The sequence below is a fragment of the Ictidomys tridecemlineatus genome, chromosome 1, assembly GCF_052094955.1.
Source record: "Ictidomys tridecemlineatus isolate mIctTri1 chromosome 1, mIctTri1.hap1, whole genome shotgun sequence".
Classification (NCBI taxonomy): Eukaryota; Metazoa; Chordata; class Mammalia; order Rodentia; family Sciuridae; genus Ictidomys; species Ictidomys tridecemlineatus.
In genome coordinates this window covers 218,201,003-218,227,473 of record NC_135477.1, presented here as the reverse complement: position 1 = coordinate 218,227,473, position 26,471 = coordinate 218,201,003, and the positions used below count along the sequence as shown (strand labels likewise).

At 37.8% G+C, this 26,471-nt stretch overlaps 1 protein-coding gene across 12 annotated transcripts in view; it reads right to left on the bottom strand.

The window, feature by feature from the left end:
* Window positions 1-26,471, bottom strand: part of Pde4d (phosphodiesterase 4D) — a 1,337,035-nt gene that overhangs the window by 48,333 nt on the left and 1,262,231 nt on the right. For 11 of the 12 annotated variants that reach the window (XM_078016224.1, XM_078016225.1, XM_078016205.1 and 8 more), the window contains one exon: window positions 6,102-6,214. In XM_078016224.1, the coding sequence (XP_077872350.1) occupies window positions 6,102-6,214 (113 nt within the window). Of the gene's footprint in view, window positions 1-6,101; window positions 6,215-6,300; window positions 7,024-26,471 lie in introns of those variants that run through there. The other variant, XM_078016250.1, reaches the window with a different exon arrangement.

The following is a 26,471-nucleotide window of genomic DNA, read 5'->3' as shown; positions in this document are numbered from 1 at the left end:
CAGCGTGTGTTATGCACCAAAATGAACTTTTCACACTTATAGCTATTATTCTTACAACATTTCAACTTATTTCCCCTTCTATTATCTCTACTTTTAAATGAAGAAAATAGAACTTCAGAGAGGTGAGGCATTTGCCCAAACTATTAAGTAGGAAACAGCAAAGCTGAAATTTGAGACCAAATTCACCTGACAAAAAACATCTAAGTTCTTTCCATTCTGCAAAGTTGCCCTAAGTATCATTGGTGCATACTCCAGGTCAGGAGGTAAATATCACTTGCCTTTATCACATACAAAGTAAGCAAAACAATAAAAAAACCTCAGAATATAAAAACAATAATAAATATAAATATTCTTTTAAAAATAAAGTATTCTTTAAAAGAATATAAACCTATGATTATTTTAGCTATTAATGTAATTTAACTAATTTTCTAATGAACACAGAACCATTTGTGGTTTAAGCAAATATCAAGATTCATCCCCCATTCCTGTTAGAGTGAATAAAATTAAATGTCTTCTTTCAAAACTCATGTGACTAGCACAGCATGGTGTTGCTCACAGGCCTGTAATCCCAGTGGCTGGGAAGGCTGATGCGAGTATCACAAGTTCAGCAATTTAGTGAGGCTCTAAGTTCAGCCTCGGCAATTTAGTGAGGTTCTAAGCAACTTAGCAAGACCCTGTCTCAAAATAAAAAAATAAAAAGAAAGGGCTGGGGATGTGGGTCAGTGGTTAGGCACCCCTAGGTTCTATCCCTGGGGCAAATAATAATAAACTCAACTCTATTAAAATGAAAGACTGTCTGTCCATTTTCTAGAAAGATTTCAAACTATGCCAATTAAGCTATGATGACAAGTAACTAGGGTAGAACTATTGCCCTACTAGAGCCACAATAAACCCCAGCAATGAGCAGCTTTAAAAAAGCTGATCTCCCTTACTAAACAAGAGAAAATCAAGCTCTACCGATTTTATGGAGCAACTAAAAATCATGACACTAAACACATTTCACATCTACCACATATATATATATATATATATATATATATATATATATATATATCCATGTGACACTGCAAAAATCTTAAATTGAACAAAAGCATTATCATACTTGCTATTCAGAGAAAAGTTTATTTAATCTATCCATAATACTAGTAACAGTACTATTTTATCTTAGTTAAGCCTTATGTTTTAAATATATATATTTTTAAAAAGTGAAGAGTTCATAATGTTCTCAGTTGGAGCTACCATTTCCCATGAATCAAATCAACATGTAATAAATGAAAGCGATTTTTCTAGCAATGATTAATTTCTTGAGTCATAAAAATGAAGAATTTTTGATAATTTGAGTGTTAGGGATATTTAAGCTTACTGACACTAGAATTGAGTGGATGGCAACAGAGACAACTTTTTTTTCCCTTTTAACCTTAGTGTCTTGCTGAATTAAAGTCAACTAAATATTCAATAAAACAAAAATATCCATTAAAAGTGCTTCCTTCTTTCTATTATTACTTTATAAAAAGAACATTTTTTATAAAGACAAGGATTTCTCAATCCTTTTGTATTCACTTTAAGAAACTATATGTAAGTTACAAAAGTCTTTCCTAAAATCTACCTTTATTAAATGGATGAAGGAGCATATATCAAGTTCAAGAAAACAACAAAAAGTTGAGTTTCTATAGTTAAACATGACTTTTTTTTTTAATCTAGAGTTTTTCTTTAGGGACCTCAACTCTCAGCAATTCTTTTTTCAAAATTTAATAAATATTTACATATATTTTAATGTAGAAAACAAGTGTTGCTATAATGTTCCATAAATTAAAAATGTCTTTTTCAATTAACTTGAATTCCTTCTTAGCAAAAATTCAACACTGATTTCTATTCTGAGTTCTTTTACTTGTGCAGTGCAGAAATACCTTAAGATGAGCCACTTCTATGAACATATCATATTCCTTCCAGCAGACCTCCTGCCCATCAAATATATCAGCAGTCCCAGAAAGTGCTAGTCCAGGCTATGTATTGACAATCAAAAAGCAGCAGGGGGAGCAACCAAGGAAAGCTCTAAGAAAAAGCACCCCAGAAGAGCAATTTAATTTATAGGCAACAGAAACATACTAGGGATAATTACTAAAAACCAAAGAGACAAATAAATTCTATAAAGAAGTCATATCCACTTTTGCAAACTGGCCTAAGCACCTCTGGAATGAATTATAGGACAACCTGAAGTCTCTTAGAAGGACGCTCGAATCCTAGTATCAAGACAGACTTTCAACTTGAAGGCCATTAGTTTCCAGCAATGCCAAGCCTCGGAACTGCCCCCAAAATTAGAGAGGAGAAACAAAATGCATTTTTTATCTGGGTATGTGGTGGAAAGAATCCACAATTATTTCATTTTCTCTTTTAAACATCACTGCACTTACACTGAAGGCCTGGTGAAATGTGCACTATTAGGTCACAAGAGAATTAAGTTACCGGGTTCCATTGCAGTCTTTGAAAGTCCTGAGGGCCAGATTCCTGCCCTCCTTGCCACTCCTTCTACCCTCAATACACTTTCCATGAGAGACAACCCAAAATACCATGAAACTACTCCACATTAAAGGATATTTTTACCAGAAAGACATTTTACTTTGCAAAATCTATAAAAGGATGGAAAAGTGCCCACCAACCTACATGACATTTACATGTTCTAAAGATTTATATGGCTTTTGTTTTCAGTTTTACAGTAAAACAGATAAAATAATTAGTTTTTCTGTCTGGAATTTTATAGCTGGATTATTTTTAAAAGACTAAACTTCTAATAAGGACTTCAAATCTTCTAATAGAATTTTACAGACAGTTACCTAAGAATTATAAAAATATCTATGAAACAAAGTGTCTAGCATAACTTATGGTTAAAATAGGCAATCCGTATGGTTAAATCAGTATGGTTAAATAGGCAATAAGTAAAGTTTGATCTGATCCCTAAATAATACCAGTAACAACAGATATAGTGCTACTCTTGACAGACACTGAATTAGCTTGCTGTTAATATATATATTTTCCTTTAAACTCTTACATTGACCTTTAAAAGTATCTGTTATTATGCCTATATTATGCCAAGGAAACTGAAGCTAAAATGTTTAAGTTGCTAATGTAACTCATCTAGCAAGGAACAAAACCATGAACTTCTGGGTCCATTTGCCTCCAAAAGCTCTGATAACTCACTAAAATTTCCCTCAATTGTAACAATGAGGTTCCAAAGGAAATCTGTACAACTCTCAGGCAGATTAATGTGCTTATGAAGGTAAATGCTATAGATTTAATCACTCAAATTAAATGCCATCTGGAATCTCTTACCAAATTGGTACAAGCATCCTACAAGCCAACTGGACTTGGCCAAGAATTCAATAATGTTCCTACCTCAATAGCATCAATAAGCAGTATGTACAGTATAAAACCAATACAGAAAATATAGCTAGTTACTTCTAAAGCAATATTTTAAAATTACTATCAGGTTTCTTTTATTAAAATTTTTTAAATATATAAATTGTTAACCCAACTTGTTAAATGGATTTGAGCAATCGGTTTCCTTCTTCCCAGCACCCAAATCCATCTCATAATTAGTATTTACTATTATCACTTTAAAATCCTGGTTTCTTACTAGCGTTTTTATTGTGCTTTTTAATCTCTTAGAGTATAATTTTAAATATCTCAAGAAAGGGGAAAACTTTTCCATGGCAAAAGATAAACCCTGACAGAATGGATGGCAATAAGACTAATAACCAAAAAGCAATGTTGAAGATTTATTCATTCATACTCAAGAGAGATGGTGTGAAACAAATTGTCTGCATTTCCAGTCCAGACTGAAGGTAAGGCATCACTCAACAGGGACTTTCAGATCAGCTGCTCCAGCTCAGTTTATAGCTCTTGTGGCTTTGGTAACTTTACAAACTTTACCAAGAGCTTTAGTTTTAATTCTTTTTCATCTATAAAAAATTATGTGAGCATAACACAAATTTAAAAATGAATAAGTTGAAAAAGAAATGAACAGCCTAGAAATTAAAAGTTGAAGCAAGAGCTTTGGTTGACCCAAGTGTCATGTCAATAATCTTTCAACCACAGGATATAAACATAGCTAAACGGCTGCACTTTGAAAAAGTATTCTCTTATTTATTTGATTATTTCAACCAAATAAACCTATCTTCCACACTAATCATGTAAATTAACTCAAGGTTGACAGCCATCACAGAGAAGATTTAAAAGCAGAAAAAAAAAAAAACCCTCTTATTTGGTGCTTGTAAAAGAAAGCTGTCATTTTGAGCAATTGCTGTGACTCCAAATGTTTTTACCTTAAAGTATAGATAAATTATTTCACAGTTGAAATCACAATATATTGTTAGATTTCACATCAATTTTTAAACTTAAACCTAAGTTTCACCATTAAGAATATGAGTTTTAAGGAAAGTGAACTAGCTTTTCAGGTACATTTTGCTTAAAAAGTACTGTCAAATCATCTCAAAAACATAAATAAATGCATGTATCTCACTAGATACCCAAATTTTGTTCTGCTTTTTACTACACAGAATCAATCTAACAGACAAAGAATTAAGATCAGGTCCAGTGCACAATGCTCTCACTCAGCATTTAGGACAATGGAGATACTTGGCATACATCTCCTGTTATTATGAATCAAATTATGAAAAAGAAAAACATTCTCTATTTCTAGTTTATAAAAATAAGATTTTTTTTTTAGCCAAATGAGAACAATGGCATCTAATGCTACTACAGGAATTAAGAGTCCCAATAAGAAAGCAATTCTAAGAGAAGCCATGCCAAATTCAGAAATGAGACCCAAATTTAAATAATAAAAACCTGATTTGATCATCAGTGTATACATGGGTAGGTCACTATGCATATGGGTAGGTTACTAACTTCAAGCAGTGGCTGGGGACCCCTTTTATTTACCTGAAGCCGACTTTTTACTTAAACAGCAATGCTATCTATATAAGAAATGTTAACAGATAAGACAAGTGTCTGTGATGCTACAGTTTTTGTAAAAACTGCATGAGGGGAAAACAGGTGGGATAAAAACTATAGTAAGCTAAAAAAAAAAGCATCACTCATTGAAATACATGTACACATGAAGAGTAAAATGGCCATCACATTCCTGATCTTGCAAATAAATGGGTGGCTAAAACACACAAGTATCTTTAAGAAACAAGTATTATTAACTGAACACAATATTATCAGTCCTTACTAGCTGCATCCCTCAGATATCTGCATCCAACATGCACATGCCTCCTTTCCTGCCCTTTCAGTCAGTCAATCATTAAAACACACATAATCCAATTTATTTCCTTGCATAACTATAGACAAAAAGAACAGGGCTTATTTTTTTTTAAAAATGCAGCAAAACTGAAAATACTCTACCTTAACTTCCAGGCTATTTTATGGCTGTTTCATACTGAAGATTACTTATCAGTCCCCCAAATTCCATTAACTGCCAAGACCAGCACTTTTGTACATATGGCACAAATGTACAGCTGAAACCTCCTTGAAACTAAATGACCTCAGAAATCTGGTCTTCTTCAAGATCAAAAGAAAAGGCACTGATCATAATGAAGCTTCTAACTATGAATGTGTATGGCCAACAGAATATATAAAGGCAAAGGTCTAACAGGGTATCCTGACAACTAGATAAATGAGGGTTAAGGTTCCAAGTTCTGAGTTTGAGTGCAGTAGGTGGTGAGATCCAAGTGATTTCATTGACATCCACCAACTCTTATTTCCAACCAGGAATCCCAAGAATACCTTTAAATATGCAAGGCCAATAGACCCTACTGGGTTTCTCCTTGCAAGGGCAAAATGTCACTTAGGAACCCTGTGTCCTGGATATTTGATCAAACTGTGTCAAAGTTGATTTTGCAAAATGTTTAATTTATCTATAGTGAGTGAAAGACAGAAGGAAGGCATGGAAACAAGAACATCCCTTCTAAAGGGAGCATAATAGCTAACATGCAATGAACATGACAAATATCTCCCTGTATTTCCTGTGGCCACAGGGACTGGTGCTTCACCAGCGTGGGAATCAGCAGTCTGGGGGCATCAATGATAGTAAAGCAGGGACTTACCTTGTTGGAGGCCATCTCACTGACAGAGTGCCTGGTCTGCAGGGTCTCTAGTTGGTCCAGACACCAATCCAGTTCCTCCAGGGTCTCGCTGGCCAGTTTCTGGTAGGCCTCCTCTGCGAAGAGATAGGGAAAGGGGGACTCAGTTCTCAAGCGCTTCACTGGGCCGCCAGCGAGTTCAAAGGGGGCCATCCTGCCATACCCCGCCATGCTCGGATGCCCGGTGCCTGCACATGAGGGCTGCTCCTTCATATTGCCAAACCCGGCAGCTCGATGGGGGCTGAGTCTCCACCCGCGGGGCCGTTGGCGACTGGAAGGCTCAGTTTCTCCAGCTTGACGTCGCAGGTAGGCCCCCAGGGAGGGCGTGCGAAGTGCGACAAGCCAACTTTTATTACGGGAACGGAGGTGGAATAACCACGATGCGACTTTTGGACAGCGCGGCGGGTATTAGTCCTAGTTCTGGAGGATGGCAAAGGGATGGCGCGCACGACTAGCAGCCGTCCCGCAGAACGACGTCGGGTCCACTGCCGGGTCTCCTCGGTCCCCGGCCCCGCGCCCGCCCCGCCTGCCAAGCCTTATGCTCGGCACTTGAAGCGAATGAATCAGCCGTGGCCGGGTGCGCGGCCACCACGTTTCCTGTTTTCTTTCTCAAGTCCTCGGGCGGCGGGCGCAGCGCGGCTCCATAGCCGCGGCTTTCCGGGAACTCTCCCCTTCACGCCCCTCGGCACTGTCTGGCTCCTCCTCAACTCCCTTACAAAAAGATTCCGAATTGCAAAAGCCCGTCCATGTCACCCGCTGCGTCCTTCCCCGCAGCCCCGCCACCTCGCCGTGGCATCACCCCGTGCAGCCGGGCGCCACTCTCTTTGAAGCGCAGCTGGGGAGGCGCGGGTGCTAGCGTGTCTGTAGGGCTGCTTTGGGGCTGTCTGAAGGAGGAGAGCGGCGGAAAACCCGGCGTGGAGCACCCGCAGCCCGCCGCCCGGGGTCGCCGTGGGGTTCAGGCGGGGCTCAGGGGGGACCCGACGCGCAGGCGCGTGTGATCGCGCACCTGCCCCGCGGGGACCCTACACATCCAGCGGAGGCGTTGGCCCTCTGGGTCTCCGGGACCTCCAGAGCCTCCTAGTTTCCACTCCTAGGCTTGAACGAGGTTATTGAAGACCCGCAAAATCGTTTCTGAGGGTTTATGTTTTGGGGTTTATGAGGTTCGCTTTCTGGGGGTTAGGACTTACTTTAAGGGAGCTGAGTTGGGGGAATAAGAACATTTCTATCAAAAGCAGACTCTCTCAGTACCTAGCCCACCCCGCTAAGTAGCAGATTTCTAAATTGGGGGGGTGGGGGTGGACATAAACAAAACATAGGGCTTTTAGGTCCAAAAGCCTAAGAGTCTGACAATGTACTGTGCTGCCTATTCACATAGAGAGTTACCCTAAGAGTTATCTTAAAGGAGCAAAGACATGAATGAACCACAGAGTAAGAGGAGTTCACACATGTCCTGAATACGTGCTTCCCTTGTGGAATTGCACAAGACCAGGATGATGTGAGGCCAAGGACAAAAGTCTGGAAAGGGTGTTTCTACCCCACCATGTGCAGACTAAACTACCAAAGCAGTAAAACACAAAAGACCATATCTAAAAGCAATGTAGGCAAAATGGTTCTGTTTATAAAGGCCAACCCAGGGGACCATGGTTCAACTCCTCTCTTAACATAAACGGATCACGATTTAGCGTGGAATTAAACAAGCCATTCCAAAGGAAAGAAAACCCAAAGTCCCAAGGTTCCATCTTATCCATCTTATAAAACTTTGTCATTCAAAGAAAAACACTGAAAAGCTTACATGAAGTTGTGGGGTCCCTTTCGGGAGTCCTCCAATCTATCAATATTGATGAAGAATAGAGTCTGCGCTTGAAATTTAGACTTCATAAATTAACAGTGGCCCAACAAAGAATTTCATGGACCAACTTACAGGATCCTGGGACTTTCCAGACAGGTTTTTACAGAAAATTTGTAAAGGTTACAGTAACTTTCAAACTATTTGTTACATGTGCCACGTGGCTTATTATCTAGAATTCTTGAACTGTTTGCTCTTCACTTTGAGTACTGTAGGTTTTGTCTCTTTTATTCTGTGCAACAGCCCCACCCCCACCCCCTTCACATTAATCTCTGTATCTCTGTAAATACATATTTTAGGTGGATGAACAACCACCTAAACCTTGCCTGGTTAAAATTTAAGATTGACACTTTTTTTTTAACCATAACAGAAGGAACAACCTTAAAGATAATTTAAATTGTAAGTTTAAAAGACTATAGTTTTTCTGTCATTATAAGGCTATAAAAATATTACATGATCCCTATTAAAAAGTAAAACATTACACATATAGAAAAGTCCCTTGTAGTCCCACAACCTAAGATCTCAAATGTTTCAGTCTATGGCTGTAATGCAACCATTTTCAATTTACTGAATCCTTTCCATATGTAAGTACAGCATTACCTAATTGCCATAGGTACCTCTACTCCATGGCTTTGTTGTTTTTTTTTCTTTTTTCCTCCTTCTGCTACATAAAATAGGGATATAGGAAATTGTAAGAGGAAATTAACTTATTTTATAGTCAGTTGAGTTGTCCATAGTTAGTAGATGGGTATATAGCATTGTGCAGGAAGTGTTCACTATCATCTTTTCAGTCATATGAAGACAGGAGTCCTCCTCTCATATCTCTAAGGTTTGACTCTCTATAGTCATCTCCCCTGCAATTCAACTCTCTCAAAGCCTGAGACCCAGGGGACCTCCCAGTACATAAAATGTCTCCCTCACCACCCCTCAACTTCATTTAACTTTCTAAAGTTTTTCTGAAATCAGAAGTACAAATTCAGGTCTCAGACCTAGCAGGATATGGTTCCAAGTATTATATTTCAGCCTTTATTTTTTAATGTGGAAAGGCAATTCAGGAAAGCTTCAGGTTAGAGACCTCATGTAGTTAGATATAGGATTTGCTCTTCGGAAGGCAATATAATGACAAAAAGGGCAATTTATTTCAGGTGATCCATTTTAAATTCAAATCATGGATTAGCCATTTGACTATCAAGATTTATGTGCCAACACAATATGGTGTTTTAAATTCTAACATCTTCTACAATATCCTATGTAAGTCTGAAAAATGACACACACACAAAGACCCAGAACATATCTAAATACCAGTCAGAAAATAATTACCACAGAATAAAGAACAGTTTGTTTTATAAACTTGTTGCTCAATAAAGAATTTTTGTTGATATTAGCATAGAACTGAGAATATCACTTTTTCCACATTCCTAAGTCAATAGGTAATATGGCTAGCCACAATTTTTCAGGATCCTTAAGCCTTCATTTTTAGGAATTTTAACCCAAATTGAGTAACTAGCCTTTTTATCCCTACCATTAAAAATGAAAAAGAGGGGCTGGAGTTGTGGCTCAGCGGTAGAGTGCTTACCTAGCACATGCAAGGCCCTGGGTTCGACCCTCAGCAACACATAAAAATAAATAAATAAAATAAAGGTATTGTGTCCCATTGCAACTAAAAAATTAAGAATATATATTTAAAAAAAGAAAGAAAAAAAAGTCTCAATGTGCAGTTGTCAGCTATCCTACAAGAAACTGAGTCACCACATAAATACCTAAATGCCATCTACAGCTGGCAGGTCAAAAACAGTGAAAGAGTTTAATTTTGTTTTTAACCAAGAACACATACTGCATTTATTAATAAAATACCCGCCCCCAAGAATAGTATACACCATAGCCCTACTTTAAAAAAAATATGAAAACCCTTTTATTTAAACTATCTAAAATCTCACTAAATCAAAGAATTAAAGAGAGAAAAACACCTAAGCAAAAAAACTATTGGCTAATATCCATAAGGCATTAGAGGGCTATGGAATAGCAACTGAGAAAGAACTTGAGCCTTTGGCACCCTCCCACCCCCCACCCCCAGCAGCATCGGTTTTCTCCAAGGCACCCTTGAACTATGTAACACCAGGGCTCTGCTCAAACCCTCCCGTGAACAAACAGTCCTCAGTGCCTGTGGGCCAGCACTTGGCTTCCGTCATTGTGATGCGCACAGGGTTCCCCAGACACACAGCCTGAAACAGTGCCAGGGGCTCCTGGAGAGGATGCTGAAGCAGCAGCTTCCCTTTGAAAAAGGCAAAAAGTCCCCAGCTCAGAGCCACAGCAGTGAGCTGGAGGTTGAGGTCATTTTCTTGTGAAATGTCCCATCCATTACTCTCACCCACAGCCTACAGCCCTGCTGACCACTGAGGTAAATGGATCCACTCTACAGGATGTGTAACTGTGTAGACGTTGGGTTTTGGCCAACATTTGCAGGGTTAAAGTCTGTTGCAATTCCTAGACAGACCTATTGCTGCAAATGAGAATAGGTCTAACAAATGCATGACTTATTTCTGATCCTATATGCATATTCTTAATTTTAAATAGAAATTATTACAGCTGATTCAGATCGTTTTTAAATTAAAACGATCCCATTAAACAGCTCCTACATGCAAATACTTGATACCTTTCTAACCAAATCCACTTTCTCCTTATTCCTGGCAAAGTCTCCTCCTTGTTCTTAAGGAAGGAGTTGAAAGTGGAGGTAGAACTGGAGAAAATGATTTCTACTTCACCGTGTATTGCTTTGAGCGAGACACTCCCGGACTTTGCTCTAGTAAGAGATTTGTGCAGGTTAGCTCTTAACTTTGCTGACAATTTTTTTTTTCCTCTGTAAATTTTATCTGATGGGAAATACATGAAGGCCCTGGATTCTCTTTCAATGTGTACATGTAATAGGTTTAAGCCAAACTTGCCAGTGGCAAGCTGCTTTTGATTCCAAGTGAATTTCTGGCATTGAGTTCTTGTTTTGAAGTATTTTAAAATCTTTTAATATATAGAAACTTTCACTCAGTACTTCAAAAAATGTCCAAAGTGAAGATAAGTATGATTTTAATTTTTTTTCTTTTATCTTTCCAGTATCTACCTCTCCCCACCCCACCCCCACCAGTGCTGCCTAAGGCTATAGTAGAACCTCTTGAGTGAAATAAACACAAGATTGAGTTTCCCTGACTTTTGGTCCCAGCAGTAATTCAGCATTTATTTAGCACCAGCTGTGTGTCAAATACTTTATTAAAGTCAGCAGGAACAAGATGATTACATGTGTGTCCCTTATCCAAGGGAACCTAGAGCCCAGCAGTGGAGACAATTTCAGCATACTGCATAGTAGAAACTACTTTCAAAGAATGAAGTACATGGGCTATGGGATTATCAAAAAGGGCCATTTAAATCAGGTTGGGACAGAGGTGAAGAGGAAAAGGCGAAGTCCTACAGAAGAAAAGAGAAGGCAAGTAAAGAGGGTGAAAGGGATATTTAGGAGAAAACAAGCAGACACCTAGAACTGTGATCAACAAGATGTGTCTGTACGTGTGTATAGAAAATTGAGTTGTCATAAATAGGTCTTTGCTCAAAGAAAAAGAGGCTGGGGAAAAAATCTAAAGAAATCTGAGAAATTTGCAGACACTGGCCATGGAAATCTTCTCAGGCATCAGCAGGTAGGAGCTTTGGACTATCTTCAAAAGTAGGAGCCACTGAGTAATTCAGAGAACTGTGTGATACGCTATCTGATTTTAGTTTAGCTAGAAAATTCTTGAGATGTGCAATAAATGGGTTTACAGGAGTCAAGGCTGCAGTCAATGAGACCATTATCATTGACCATATTATTGCTAGAATAAAACTAAATAATTTATAGACCATTTGCTTCTCTGATGATTATTCTTACTAAGACAACCTCTGTATTAAAACCCTACATTGGCATATGTTCTCCCAACATGGTCAGGCATGAATAGAGGGACTGCACAGTGTGACCTGAGAGGGGTAGGCTTTCTGCTCTCAAAAATTACAACCTTCTAGTCATTGAATTTTTAATCAAACTGTCATGAGAAGAGGGGTGCATATCATCAGAATTTCTTTCAGAGACAACCTGCCTGCAAGAAAGTGCTTAATAAGCCTACTTATGACAGAAATCCAGGCCTCGAGAAACTATGGGTTGGCTAAGATGAATTTGTGGCCTCTTCTTCCCAGGAAAACCAGAAGAATAGGATGATTGCTTGAGAATGAAGTTTGTGTGTGTGAGAGGTAGGTGGGGGGTGGGTAGAGAGAAAGCAGTCAGTCTGGTCTAAAGAGTAAGTCCTTCCTTAAGTTTTCCCTTCTCTCAATCTTTGAAAAAGTTCCTGAAGGCACAGATTGCTGAGTTGTTTTAACTCCCTGAAGGGATTGCACTTGAAGGCCAGATAGGCCTGAGCAGAATGTTTACCTGAGCTGAGAGAAGAGGCTGAGGAAGAGGATAAAAACTTCTAGAATTTGACTTAAGAATAATTTTTATCCAAATAATTTGAGTTTGAGCCAAGTTTAATCAGATATCTGGGTTGGTAGCTCCACACAACATGTATGTTATTATAAGCAAAATTATTCCTTGAGAGAAACTGGAGAAGTGGAAGATGTCTCCAATCTCTATTCCACTATTTACAAACCACAATCCCAAGACAATTCCCCCAATTTTTGTGCATTCTTATTTTTTCACCTATAGATTGGGGAGACAACAAGAACATTGTAGGTTATTTTAGTTTAAGTGAGAGATTGTGAGTCAAATAATCTTGCATTGCTTCCTTTATAGATTCTTTCCACATCCTCCTCCATTTAACCTTCCTTTCCACCTGGAGTTATCTCAGTACCTAACTTGAATAATTTTATTAATTAAAGTGAATATATCAACTAATACTTAGGGAAAACCTAGGACTCCAGTAGGTAATTTAGTAGGTAACTGGGACCGTTTTTAAGATACCTAGAAAGAAAAAAAAAAAAGTTTTCAAGAAATAGAGAAAGGGGTCAGTCTAAAAATATATAATTTATAAATTTGTTTTAGGAAAACCTTGCTGCTAGATTTGGTACAGAATTTACATATATAATATCACCAGGGGACAACATACAACAAATCTAATGTCCTTTTGATATCTATTTTATTTGTGTTTAAATTAAAAGTGATTTCTCCCAAACACAAGAAAAATGAAGTGCTATATTTTAGATAAACTCATTCATTCATTCAACAACTTATCTGTAGGTACATTTGTAGTATATATCAGGCACTATATTAAGAGATGGAGATTTAACAATCACAAAATAGCCAAAAGTTACTGCCTACTCTCAAGTTTACACTCTACTGGTTATGAAGATCTTTTCATTTTAATACACAAATACAGAACATAAGTTATATGTCAGTTTCTGAGTACACTAAATGGAAGGAAATGACTTTGGACTTTAGGCTCCATTGAAGAACCAGGACAGTATTGTAAATTGTCCACTAAAACCAGGCAATCAGTACGATGCAATGTAAATACAAGGCAGAGATGGAAGACAGAAGAGGTGCCACTTGATGCAGCTTTGGAAAGACATGGAACAGCTTTCTGAAAGGAGCAAGGTCAGCCCTTAAGGATGAAATCTAGAGTTGACCAGATGGAAAACAGGAGGCAACAGAGGACAAACACATGTCATTGCTAGCTGGAACACACAGGCCATACAGGGAGCCACAGCAGATGAAGATGTGAAGGTTAGGCAGACCACAGGCATAGATAAAAGTGGAGAAGTAGTTTTGGAACAGTATTTAAGAGTTTATGGCTTTTGGAGGCACCACAATACCTGACTTCAAATTATGCTACAGAGCTATAGTAACAAAAACATCAAGGTCCTGGCATAAAAACAGACCCATAGATCAATGGCACAGAATAGAAAACACAAGACAAACCCACACACCTACAGCCATCTGATCCTTGATCAAGGCGCCAAAAAGATAGAAAAGATAGTCTTTTTAACAAATGATGCTGGGAAAACTAGTATGCATCTGTAGAAGAATGAAACTAGAACCTTATCTCTTACTCTGCACAAAAATCAATTCCCAATGGACCAGAGGCCTAGGAATTATACCAAGAACTATGCAATTTCTAGAAGAAAATGTAAGGTTAACACATCAGCATATAGATACAGGAATGACGTTCTCAATAGGACCCCTAAAGCTCAGGAAATAATCCCAAGAGTTAATAAACAAGATGACATCAAGTTAAAAATCTTTTGCACAGAAAAGGAAACTATTGAAAAGAGGAATGTGAAGAGAGAACCCACAGAATGGGAGAAAATCTTTGCTAGCTATTCCTCTGTCAGAGGATTAATATCTATAATATATAAAGAACTCAATAAACTTCATGCCAAAAAAGCAAATCACCTGATTAATAAATGGGCAAATGAATTAAACAGACTCTCCTCAAAAGAAAAAATACAAACGACCAATCAACATATGAAAAAATGTTCAGCATCATCAGCAATTAGGGAAATAGAAATCAAAACTACACTGAGATTTCATCTCATACCAGCCATAATGGCAGTAATCAATAATACAAATAATCATAAATGCTGGAGAGTATGTGGAGAAAAAGGAACACTTTTATACTGCTGGAGGGATTGTAAATTAACACAACCACTATGGAAATCATACGGAGGTTCCTCAAAAGACCAGGAATAGAACCAACATATGACCCAGCAATACCACTCCTTGGTATTTATCTTAAAAGAATTAAAGTCATCATCTTGCAGTGATACATGCACACAATCATGTTTATACCAGCACAGTTCACAATAGCCAAACTATGGAACCAGTCTAGGTGTCTATCAATGAATTGATAAAGGAAATGTGGTATATATACAATATGTAGGTTTATTCAGTCATAAAGAATAATGAATTTATGGCCTTTGAATGAAAATGGAACTTGAGACCATCATGTTAAGTGAAACCAAAACTCAGAAGGTCAATGGTGATATGTTTTCTCTCATACGTGGAAGCTAGAGAGGAAAAAGGAAAAGAAAGGTGGGGACATATCTCATGAAAATCAAAGGGAGATCACTAAAGGAAAGGGACCAAGGGGTAGGAAGTGGGGAGGGAGGGGGAAGTACTGGGGAATGATATTGGCCAAATTATATTGCTATATTGTGAGTATGTATGAATATGTAACAAATCCCATCATTATACGTAACTATAATGCATCTATAAAAATGTGGGAAAAGAAGCTTATTGTCTTTTTCTGAACGATTCATAAAACATCTACTATGCTACAAGTCATGTAGTCAAATTTGCTTCTAGAATGATTGCTCTGGGAATGGAATGAAAGGAGGATCTGGAGAATGATAGGCCAGTATAGGGGTTGACGGTGAAATAAGGAGAAGATTCTAGACAATGCCCAGAGGAGAAGCTGCAAAGAGTAGAAGAATCACTTAAGAGGAAGAGACAGAATTTAAAAAGAAGAATATTGTTATGGACCAAAGGTTTGTGTTTTCCCTAAAATCTATATGTTGAAATCTAATCTCCACTGTGATGGTATTTGGAGGTGGGGTCTTTGGGAAGTAATCAGTTCATGAATGTGGAGCCCTCACACATGGGATTAGTGTCTTTATAAGAGACCGGACCTCTAGCCTACTCTTTTGCCGTAAGAGGAGGCAATGAAGAAGAGACGGCAGCCTCAAACCCCCAAAACAGCTCCCCACAACCTGACCTTGTTGACACCTGGATCTCAGACTTCAGTCTCTAGAACTGTGAAAAATAACTGTTTGTTCTCCAAGCCACCTAATTTATGGTATTTTGTGCTAGCAGCCAGAACTGACTTAGATATTAAGACTTTGTCACTGATATTCAAGACAGACTATATATCCATAGGTTTGGATTAAGATAATTCCATTCTAAACTTGTGTTTCAGCAACATAAGATCAAAGAGGGCATTAAAGTATGTTAATGAGGGAGCTTGTGTCTATTGTTTCAATACTTTAATAATAAGTATAAAAACGATGCTTAATACTTAAAAGTAAGTATTAAAACTATGCATGTTACTTACATACCTTTGTAAAAACAATTTTATTCCCATGGTATTGTGGGAAGGAACCTATGTTTTCATCATATCCAATCAAACTTGGAGTACAACAGCTTTTGGATCTTTATCTCTGTCAATTACTGCACAAATAATTCTTTAGAGAAAATAAGGAGTCTCATAGGTGGCCTTCAGTGACACCAGCTCTCAAAGTCTTTCATTCTCTGATCTGACACCGTATCATCACGGTTAGGTGCTGGTTTTAAGTCTGTCCAGTGGTGGTTAACTCAGAAGGGGTCAGCTATTTTTTTTTTAGTGGGAGTTTCTGAACTGACTAAATACTGTCAAAGATCCCTTTCATATACCAGGTATGGATGCTTTATATTTCAAGTCAAGATATCCTGAGAAATAAAGGTGTTGATAAAGGAACCGATAAACACTGTGACCAAAAGATCTAACAGGAATGATTTTAGAGGAGGAAAAGTTTATTTAGTGCTCATGGTTTCAGAGGTCTCAGTTCAAAGATGGCCAACTCCATTGCTCTGGGCCTAAGATGATGAAGATCATCAAGTCATGGTGGAAGAAAGCAGCTCAAGATATGGCAACAAAGGGACAGAGAGAGAAAGAGCGCTTTGCTCACTAGGGACAAAATATAAATCCTAAAGGCATGCCCCGATTGATCTATCTCCTCCAATTTTATCCCACCTACCTGAAGGTACCACTTCATCTCTATCAGGGGATTAGGTTTAGGCCCTCTGCCACTGAGCTATATTCCAAGTCCTTTTATTTTTATTTTGTGACAGTCTCCTTAATTTGCTGAGGCTAACCTTGAATTATCTTCCTGCCTCAGTTTTCTCAGTAGCTTGAAAAAATTCGTCCCACACCTATCTATAGCATCATATCAAATATGTCTGAAACATATACTCACTCATTCTCTGGGTGCCCACATCTTTGAAATTTCCTCTAGGGACATTCCCTACCAACCTGCCCCCTCATCCTGCCTTTGTAACAGCCCACTATTGAGAAATGGTCAGGGAGTAATCTTTCCTCTTTTCCTCCTTCAAGTTCTCTCTTTTCCCCAGGAAGAGAGCAATCAAAACACCCATTTGTATTTATTTATCGATACATATTCTCCAATATACTGGTCACTGTAAAATACAAGAAAATGAAAGATTCAGTGGCCTGGACCTAGGGAAGACCTTAAAATATCTGGATGAGAAAATCAGACATATGATAGCTGCTCCCTAGAGCAGTGTAAGGTGACATATAAATCATTCAGTCTGGGAGCGCTACTGAAGATCAGAGCATGGAGAGGAAGGTATGGACTGAAGCTAAGAACACAGAGTGCCAGGAGGAAGGCCAAACTGGATGCAGGTCTTCAACCCAGTCAGTGGTTTGAGGCGCTGTGGGAGGAGGGACTCAGCAGGCATTCTTTTCAGATACAGGAAATGCCTGGAGCCTACATCAGGATTATGTGGGTGGGTGGTAAATGGCCTGGGCAGAGTAGACTCCTTCCAGAGAGGAGAAGGGAAATAGAGTTGAATACTTAAATGTATTGCCTGGAGCTAATGGATACTGTGGACAAGGAGTAAGTGCAGTGGTAGCCAGGGAAGATGAAACAAGGAGGGAGAGTGAAGAACACTATAGCAGTGTAGAGGCAGAGTGGAAGGCTGAGGTTTGGAGGTGTCTGTTTTAGAGGCTACTGAGATAGTGATAGAGCAATGGAGAGAACTCAGGTTCACATGCTGACTCTGCAACTCAACAGGGATGTGGAGAACATGGGCAACTTAGCTACTTTACACCTCAGCTTTTTCATTTGCAAAATAGGATTAAACATTCATCCTCTAGAAGGTTGCCCATGTCATTTTTCACATATTATTTCAATATTAAGACTAACTTTAATCTAAAAATCATGTATCGGTTCCCAATTTCTTTTTTGTTGGTTTCAATTTGCAAACATGATTTATCTTTTTTAAAAAAACTGTATTTATGAGCCTATTACCTGTTTTTTTATTTGGGGAGGGCTACCATGGTTTGAATTCAGGGGCACTTGACCACTGAGCCACATCCCCAGCCCTATTTTGTATTTTATATAGTGACAAGGTCTCACTGAGTGGCTTAGCATCATACTGTTGCTGAGGCTAGTCTTGAATTTGCAATCCTCCTGCCTCAGCCTCCTGAGCCACTGGGGTTACAGGCATGTGCCACTGTATCTGGCAAGCCTATTGCCTGTAACACATGGGATGCTTTTTAAAATAGCAATCCATTTTCTCCCCCTCTCTTCCTAAAACACAATACCATCAGAACAGTCCTGCACATATTTTTGGTACTACTGGGACTCAATTCCTATACCTCTCTGAAAATTAACACAATTAACAGTATTAATTTCATTTGCTTCTTTGAAAAATCAAAATTGTAGTTTTCTTAATTAAGCAAAATGCATGAAGCATGTCATTTATATTTTATTCAACTTTAAGATTAGTTTTTAAAAATCATACTATTCCACAATTTTTATTATTCAATGCTAGGGAGTAAATTAAGGGTCTTGGCCTGCTAGGCGAATGCTCTACCATTGATCATTTATTTTTGATAATTTTTGATATGATTTGATCTTGTAAACTTAAAGTTTAAATACTGCTCCAGTTCTATGCTTAAATGAGAGCTCTGTGGTAAGAGAAAACAATTGTATAGCATTTTTTCTTCCCACTGTCTGAAAGCATATGGATGTAAATATACAATGTACATGTTGTATATGATGTATGTATAACATTCATACATATAGCATATATAACATATGTGTGTGTGCATATATGTATATATATATGTATATATATATATATCTTCAGAGAAAATTTGCTAGCTTAAGTAATTTCATGTAATGTATGCACATTTTGCATTGTGATAATTGAGGCATTAGTATGAGTAAAAGGTTTTCAATTTAAAACAAGTGTAGGGTTTATTAAACTTAATTATTAGGTATGACCTTCTTTTGACTTCATATTCTTCTTCAATAGCCTTTTATATCTTAATTCTTGAAGTAAACTTTGAAATTGTTGAATTTTTATGAATTCTTCAATTTTCCAGCACTACTATATTCAGTGCATCTACTATTTTACTTAAAATTATTTACTTCATTTATATACATTTTGGTTATAAACCTAACCCATGAAGAATATTCTGAACATTTAATTCTACCTTGTAATTTAAACCTCTACATCTAATTAATTTTCAGATTTGTCTTTGCTGCCTCAATAATTATACTTGTTCATCTTGAAAGTGTCTTGTCTTCATCTCCTTCAAGGACCCAACCATTGCTTTTTGATATTTTGAAAGATCTTCCAACGATGACCATGACAGGAACTTCAGCTCCTCTGAAGCTCTCCTTGTCTTGCTAGGTCCCAGGCTACTCATACATGTTTTTGGAGGTGGGGATTTAAATGACATTCAATAACTTACATTTTGTCAGTGAACCACAGTAAAAACTCTGTTTCGTACTATGACACAGTAGACTTGTTTCAGAAGTGCCATGAATATTGTTGTTGATTGTGCCCATTCTTGAAGACAAGTGGGCATTGATTCCTAGTAGTATAAAAAATGTGTACAGGAATGGAGAAGGTTTTATTACCTGTATTTGTTTAAAAAGTGATGGTGGCACACTCCTACCATAAACAACATTTGTGTGTTGTAATGCTCGTGGCAAATTTTGTTTAGAGTCCTTGTTTAACACACTGCACTTTTCAGTTCAAGTGAAACTAACAGAAGAAACTCCATCTATACAACATAAAGGAAATCTGAATACAACTGAAGCAGTATATGCAACACACACACACACGTATATATTTGGTACTGTATGTAGAAACTAGGAACATAACTTAACATGAAGTAGTATTTATCCTTGCTATGTATGGTTCACTTTAATATTGTGTATTTGTATGGGTCTTAGTGACCACTTGGTTTGCATCTCTGACAGCAATAGTGCTTAGTACTAGTGACAGAAACCTTCCTGAGAGTATTTTACAAAGAGCTCATATGGACAAGATAATTTCAAAGTAGAGAAATTGAAGTACTTTTACTGGGCAGAGTGGTGATGCGGAGACTCAGCCCTTAGGAGACTGTGGTGGGAGGATCACCTGAGCCCAGGAGTTCCACAGCAGCCTGAGCTGCACAGCAAGACCCTGAGACCACAACTCAAAAAAAAATTTTTTTTTTCTGGAATCTGTAGTCACTTGAACGACTATTTGGTTTGGAATCAAAACACAGAAATTCCTTTCCTGACTCCAATAGTGACCCAGGAATGATCTTGGCCAAATGATCTCAGCTGTCCCTGGACCAACTGGACCCCGAAGAGATGCAATCTGAGGAATGCACTCTGACCAAAAATACTTGAACCTGTTGACCTAACAATGACCTATGACCCAGCAGAACCAGGATCACTATTTCTCAAAGACCACCATACATTCTCACCCTTTCATTGATGAATGAGTAGGAAAGACACATCTTTCCATTTGACCCTCATTTTCCTTTCTAGCCCTTCAAGTCTTATATTTTTGGCGAAACTACACATTTTCTACATTTCTGGTGTTCTCCTCTTTTAAAACCTTCTACATGATCTTATATTCCCAAAGCACAATAATAATAATATTATTAAATTATTAATATTTTAACAGTAATAATATCTCTCAATAATAATAATAATTGTAATAATAATATTTCTCCTTATTGAAGATCATATTATAGGTTTTTAATGCCTAAAGTTTTCATCAAACTTCAGTTAATCTTTTGAGCCACTCTAAAAGCCACCTCACTTCCAGCTTTGTCCCCTGTGCCTGATCCCACCTCCACCTCCGCACGTTGTCAGTAAATTTTCTCAGAGTCTCAACTCTGCATATTTGATCATGTTGGGTTACTTTTTAAGATTCAATTTATTTTTTTGTCACTTGATCATCATTCAGTCTGAATGATCAAGCTCCTGGCTTTCCTAGTCTGCTTCCTTTAGGTGAAATTTCCTTCAAATCTCTGCATGGACTCAGACGACCCAGATGACAAGCTACACCTGGTAGGAGCAGGAGGGAGTCAGTCCTGACATCAGTGGGAGAGGAAAACAGGAGGAGGTTCAGGGCAATGGCTCCCAGGTTTGGAAGGAGTTCACATACTTTATTGGTTTTGGTTTTAACTGGGATGAGTCCTTACCACTGACAAAGTTGAAAACTAGAGGTTGTTAAATGATTCATCCCTGTCTGCTTAAATGTTGGTTTGACTCATTACTTCTCAATAAGTACTTGTTGAACCCTTTTAAAGGCAGCAAAACTGGTATCCTATAAGAAACTCATAATAAGAAGTTTAGTTCAAAAGACCTTTGACTTAAAGGTGTGCATAGACCAGAGGTCCTGATAGCAAATGAATAATCACCGTGATTTCTAAATAAATTTCTGCATGCTTCCCAGACATGTGACCGGGTCAGTAAACTCAGACTTCATGGGAAGGGTGTCCATGTTCCTCCCTACTTAGAAACTAGTGATCAGAATTTGCAAAATATGTTATACTTTGCACTCATAGGTGACTGGGGAAAATCCGGGATATCTCCCTAGAAGGAGTTCTCTATAGAGACTGGCAAATATGTTCAATGCATTGATAGTTAAAGCAGAAGTTAATTCTTTAAGTTACTAAATCTGTAAAAAAAAAATCTGTTGCAATGATTTGTTTAAGACTAGAATGAATTTCTCCAGGGTTGGGACCATATCAAATTCTGGTGCTAAATCCTTACTGTCACACACTAGGTATTCTATAAATGTTTGTTGAATTGAACTGAACAGAAAACATATGCAGCATCTTCCCTTATGAAGACTACCTTTCTATAATGTTTCTGTATCTTCTCCTGCATCTGAGCATCAATAACTGGACTTTTAAATGGATATGAATATGACCAAGGGACTTTTAAATTTCATACTCAGGGATTTCATATGACCAGAGTAACTTTCATGCCAGGGGAGAAGAATCACTGGTAGGATAACTCTTATCACCTATTGTTCTCTCCTGATGATCCACTAATGCTTTGATTCTCCAGGCACATTTACTTGTTTTAATATCTACTGCCTCTGTACTTTATGGGTAGGGGGTGCACACCTCCCAGTTGGCCTGGAGCTTACCAGGTTAAATCTGTTATTGTAGCATAGTTAGCAATACCATTGCATTTCACTTTAAAGTGTCCTGGTTTGGATGCTAAATCTTACGGATACCCTATTTATGGGAGAGTTCATTGTCTATCATTTAGCTGCCCAAGGCTACCCTGCTTGGAAGTCTACTACTACGCCTTGCCAGTGCTTTCCTCCATGAGGGCAGCTCTCTTAGTCCCTGAATCAGGAAGTTAAGTCCCCTTCTGAAAAAAAAAAATCAACAGAGATGTCTGTCTATAGAGAGACTCTTGGTAGGAAATAAGTCAGATCTCTAAATTTAAATCTTTCCTTTAATCTTGGATCTCCAATGCACACAAGAAACAAAGAATTCCTAATAATTACATTCTTAAATTTAGTAAAAGGGTATATCTAGAAGATATACCCTTTTGGAAACTCCAGAAATTAAACTTTTGTGTCTCAGGTTAAACTGCACCTTAACAGCATGGCTTATTTTGTAAAAATCAGTTAAAGCCCTCTAATGTGCTTTGAATAAATGGACAGACAAAAATTAAAACATGGCTGGTCAAAGTAATCCAAAAGCTCACTTCATTCACTCAATAACAATGGCCATTTAATGGGTTCTTTTTACTACTGGATGTAATTGTGCTGGGCTTTAATTTCTCATAATGACGGAAAAAATGAAATGACTTCAGACTTTTAGGAACATTTTGCTACATCATGTTTGGGTGCTCCTATAAATACTCTTGGAAATTAAGTCAGCTCTGTGATTGCTCACCCTCCCTAGTAAGGAGCACGCCTGCCTCATGTCAGCAAAAAGCTAACTACGTCTTAATCTAAGACACTGTAGTAGAGGCAAAAGAAATTACCACCCTGCCTCTCTCCTTTCAGATCTCCCTATTTGTAGCTATCAAATTTTGGCATGCTTGCAGCAGCACCATCTTATCAGAATAAGCACCATAATTCTCATGTGAGATGTTAGGACTTTCTCTTCAGTAAGGTCAAAATGTACCTATGATTCAAATTTAGATGAGGGTATGAGCTAATAAGAACATAAAGAGCATCAGTTTCAAGAACTCAGGCTACTATTATTTTGTGCTACTGGTTTCTCCTTTCCTAATTCCAGGTAGACATGCAAGCTTTGAGGTTGTCATGTGCCATTAAAATTAATCAGCCTCACACATTTCATCTTTAAACCTTTGCCCAGGGTAGTAAAAAAAAGAGTCTAACAGAAATGAACACACTTCTTGAACACTGCAGCTGCTAATCTCATGTGGTAAAAGATCATCCTATAAATTATGCTGCAAACAGAGTGCTAAAGATGGGTATGAAATATTTAAAATACATGCAGCATTATTAATAACTATAGTATGACAAAGACTGTTAGCTGTCCTTTACTACTGGTGCTTTCTTCATTAGTTGTATTGGAATCTCAATTTTCTCCTAAGCATGAGTGTCCCAGATAGAGCAAACATTCAGACACCTTTATGGCCAAGTGTTGCCATATAACTAAGTTCTAGTGAATGGGTTGATAGTAGAACCATTATGTGAGGATTCCAGGAACTTTTTTTTAAAAGATACTTGTCATATACTTTTATTCCTTTCTCTTTCCAACTGGTTTGAATATGAATTTGATGACTGGAGCTAGAGTAGCCACATTAGATTGTGATTATAATTTAGGTACAGAGTTCACATCTAAGAAATCAACAAAATGGAAAGAGTGTGTGTTCTTGAAGACTTTATGGAATAACGTGTCCACACTAGCTCTGGACTGCCTACTTTTCAATTTAACATGAAAGAGAAATATTATTAAAGCCATTTCTACTTAAATATTTGTATTCACAACTAAATGCAATTCCAGTAATACAATTACGAATTATAAAACTCCAATTCCCTCATGGTTTAGGGCCATAGCTTAGTTTTAACAATAAATGTGTTCACATAGGCCAGGCTGAGATTTGGATATTGGATGACTGGATTTTTAGCTTACAGGATTAAAAAATTGCTAGTTAACCACTTGCTCCAGAATGATCAGAAAATCATTTTTAGAAAAATCTGCCAAACAAAATCCTACAAGAACCACCTTGGGATTTCCTGTAGGCTTCAGAGATTTGTCTTTCTGGCCTTACTTGGAACTTATTCCAGCCTGGAAGCCATTTTGATGAACCAAATTCTCCTTGTCTTAAAGAAGAAAAACATTTTGTCTTCACTGCTAGGTAGTTCTCCTTCTCCAAAACCCCCTTTCTCACTCATACATTTTATACATTTGAACATAAGGAAGTTTAAAATTTTCTTTTTACTTAGATACTCAGTCTTTTGAGTATACTGTTCTTGTTAAGTCTTTCAAAAAACTGAAGAGCTGGAGGGTTTGGTGTTTTTTTTTTCCTTTCTGTTGTTTGTTTTGTGGTCTTGTCAGTGCTGGGGATTGAACCTAGGGCATTGGGCACAGCAAGCAAGTGCTGTACCAGTGAGTCACACCCCCAGCTCTCAGAGGAGCTCTTTGAACTTATCACTTTCCATGCTTTGCCATCTAAAGCCACTGTTCTCTCCCCCTACAAATGTGACAGCTTTCAGGCTAAACTCTGATGGATTCAAGTTATGCCTGAAAGGTTTATTGAATGACATATTGTGGTCATATTACCAGAGCAGAAATATTTCTCAAGGTACAATATTTTAAAGCAAAACTGTTTATGTGTAAGCTCTCTGAGGTTATAGAACATGACTATCTTATTTATTGCCAAATCCCTAGCTCCTCAAAGAGTGAGTCTCCATATAAATCTGTCCACTGGATAAATGAAGAGTTTACCTAGAGTAGTAAACTTGTTATTTGTATGTACTTGACACGCTCTCTGTGTGGACAATGTCAATGAGTCAGCCAGGGAGGTGACTTTATAGGACTGTGTCTCTACGTTGTCCACTGCAGTTATCAGGGACACACTCAACTTTTACAAATTGTTCCAACATTATACCTTCCTCCTACAAAGAATCTTTCTGCCCATTATGAATCCCTGAAGCACTGTCTGTCTCATTTGGATTCCCCAATGCACAGAAAGATGGTTACATATACTTGGGTGGAGAAGAATGTCATGCTCAAGCTCCCTTACGGGGGGAAAAATGGCAACTGTCATAAATGCAAGCTGTCAAATTTAGTGACATAGATTATGAAACATAAATTTCAATTCTATTTGCTCATAACAGTGAAAATCTGTATATTTGTTATCTAAGATATAACAAATCTATATAACAAAGTTTTAAGTATTGCGGAGAGGGGCTCCACTATCTGCTCCAGGAAGGGGAAGGCTGTTGCCTCATGTCAGAATCATTACCCACTGGACTGCTGCATTCTCTAAGACCCAATCCAGCATCACCAGTGTCCCCTCTACTTCTCTCCTGCTTACTGTCGATGGCATTGTCTAAGCAGAAACTATTGCAGTCTTTAAAACTGGAATTATATTATCACAAGAAGAAAAACAAGTTCCAAAACACAAAGAGACAAATAAATGTGGCATCCTAATAAATGCTAGCTAACTATAATGCCAGAGATAAGTGTATCATTAAAGAGAAATATATTAAGGGGAATCTAAAAGTCTAAATATGGCTATGAAATGTCACTTGGTAAACCTTTCAGGCATGACATAGATTCCTAAAACCAGCATTTAGTTAGTTCCCATATATTGGTATACCATGTACCTTTGCCAAATTTAAAATACTAGTAATATGACATTTTCCCCCTAGATATTTGAGCTGTTCCTCAACTAATAGTTGACCTGTTCCTTCCATGATTCAATGTCTGTGTTAAAGCTTGAGGTAAAATGTTATAAATAATTCATGCTATAAAATTCAAAGACAATCAAATGTTTGAGACTATACTAGAGTTACATAGGAAAGTATCCTCCTTCTTGGGAGGTATACACTAAAGAGTTTGGGGATAGAAGGCCATGATTCACACAGATTTCACTCAGGTACATTAGAGAAAAAAAATAATGTATGTATATGTCTATGTGCATGTATACATGTGAGTGTGTGAGTGTGTATGTGGGTGCCAAAAGAGAAAGAGGCAGAATGTTGGGTGAGGAATGTGTATGTGTTCTTCACACTATTCATGCAGTTTTCTAGTATATATTAAAGTGTTTCCAAGTGAAATGTTTTTTAATAAAAAGGCAATCAGAACATGACAACATATGATTCAATTATTTCCTATTGGGGAATTCTTTTCCACTTTCCCCCCGCCCCCATGGACACATGCTACTTGCACACATAGGCTCACATGAGTGACACTGTACTTTTTGCCTATATGATGCACAGTGCCTGAGTAGGAAATTTCAAA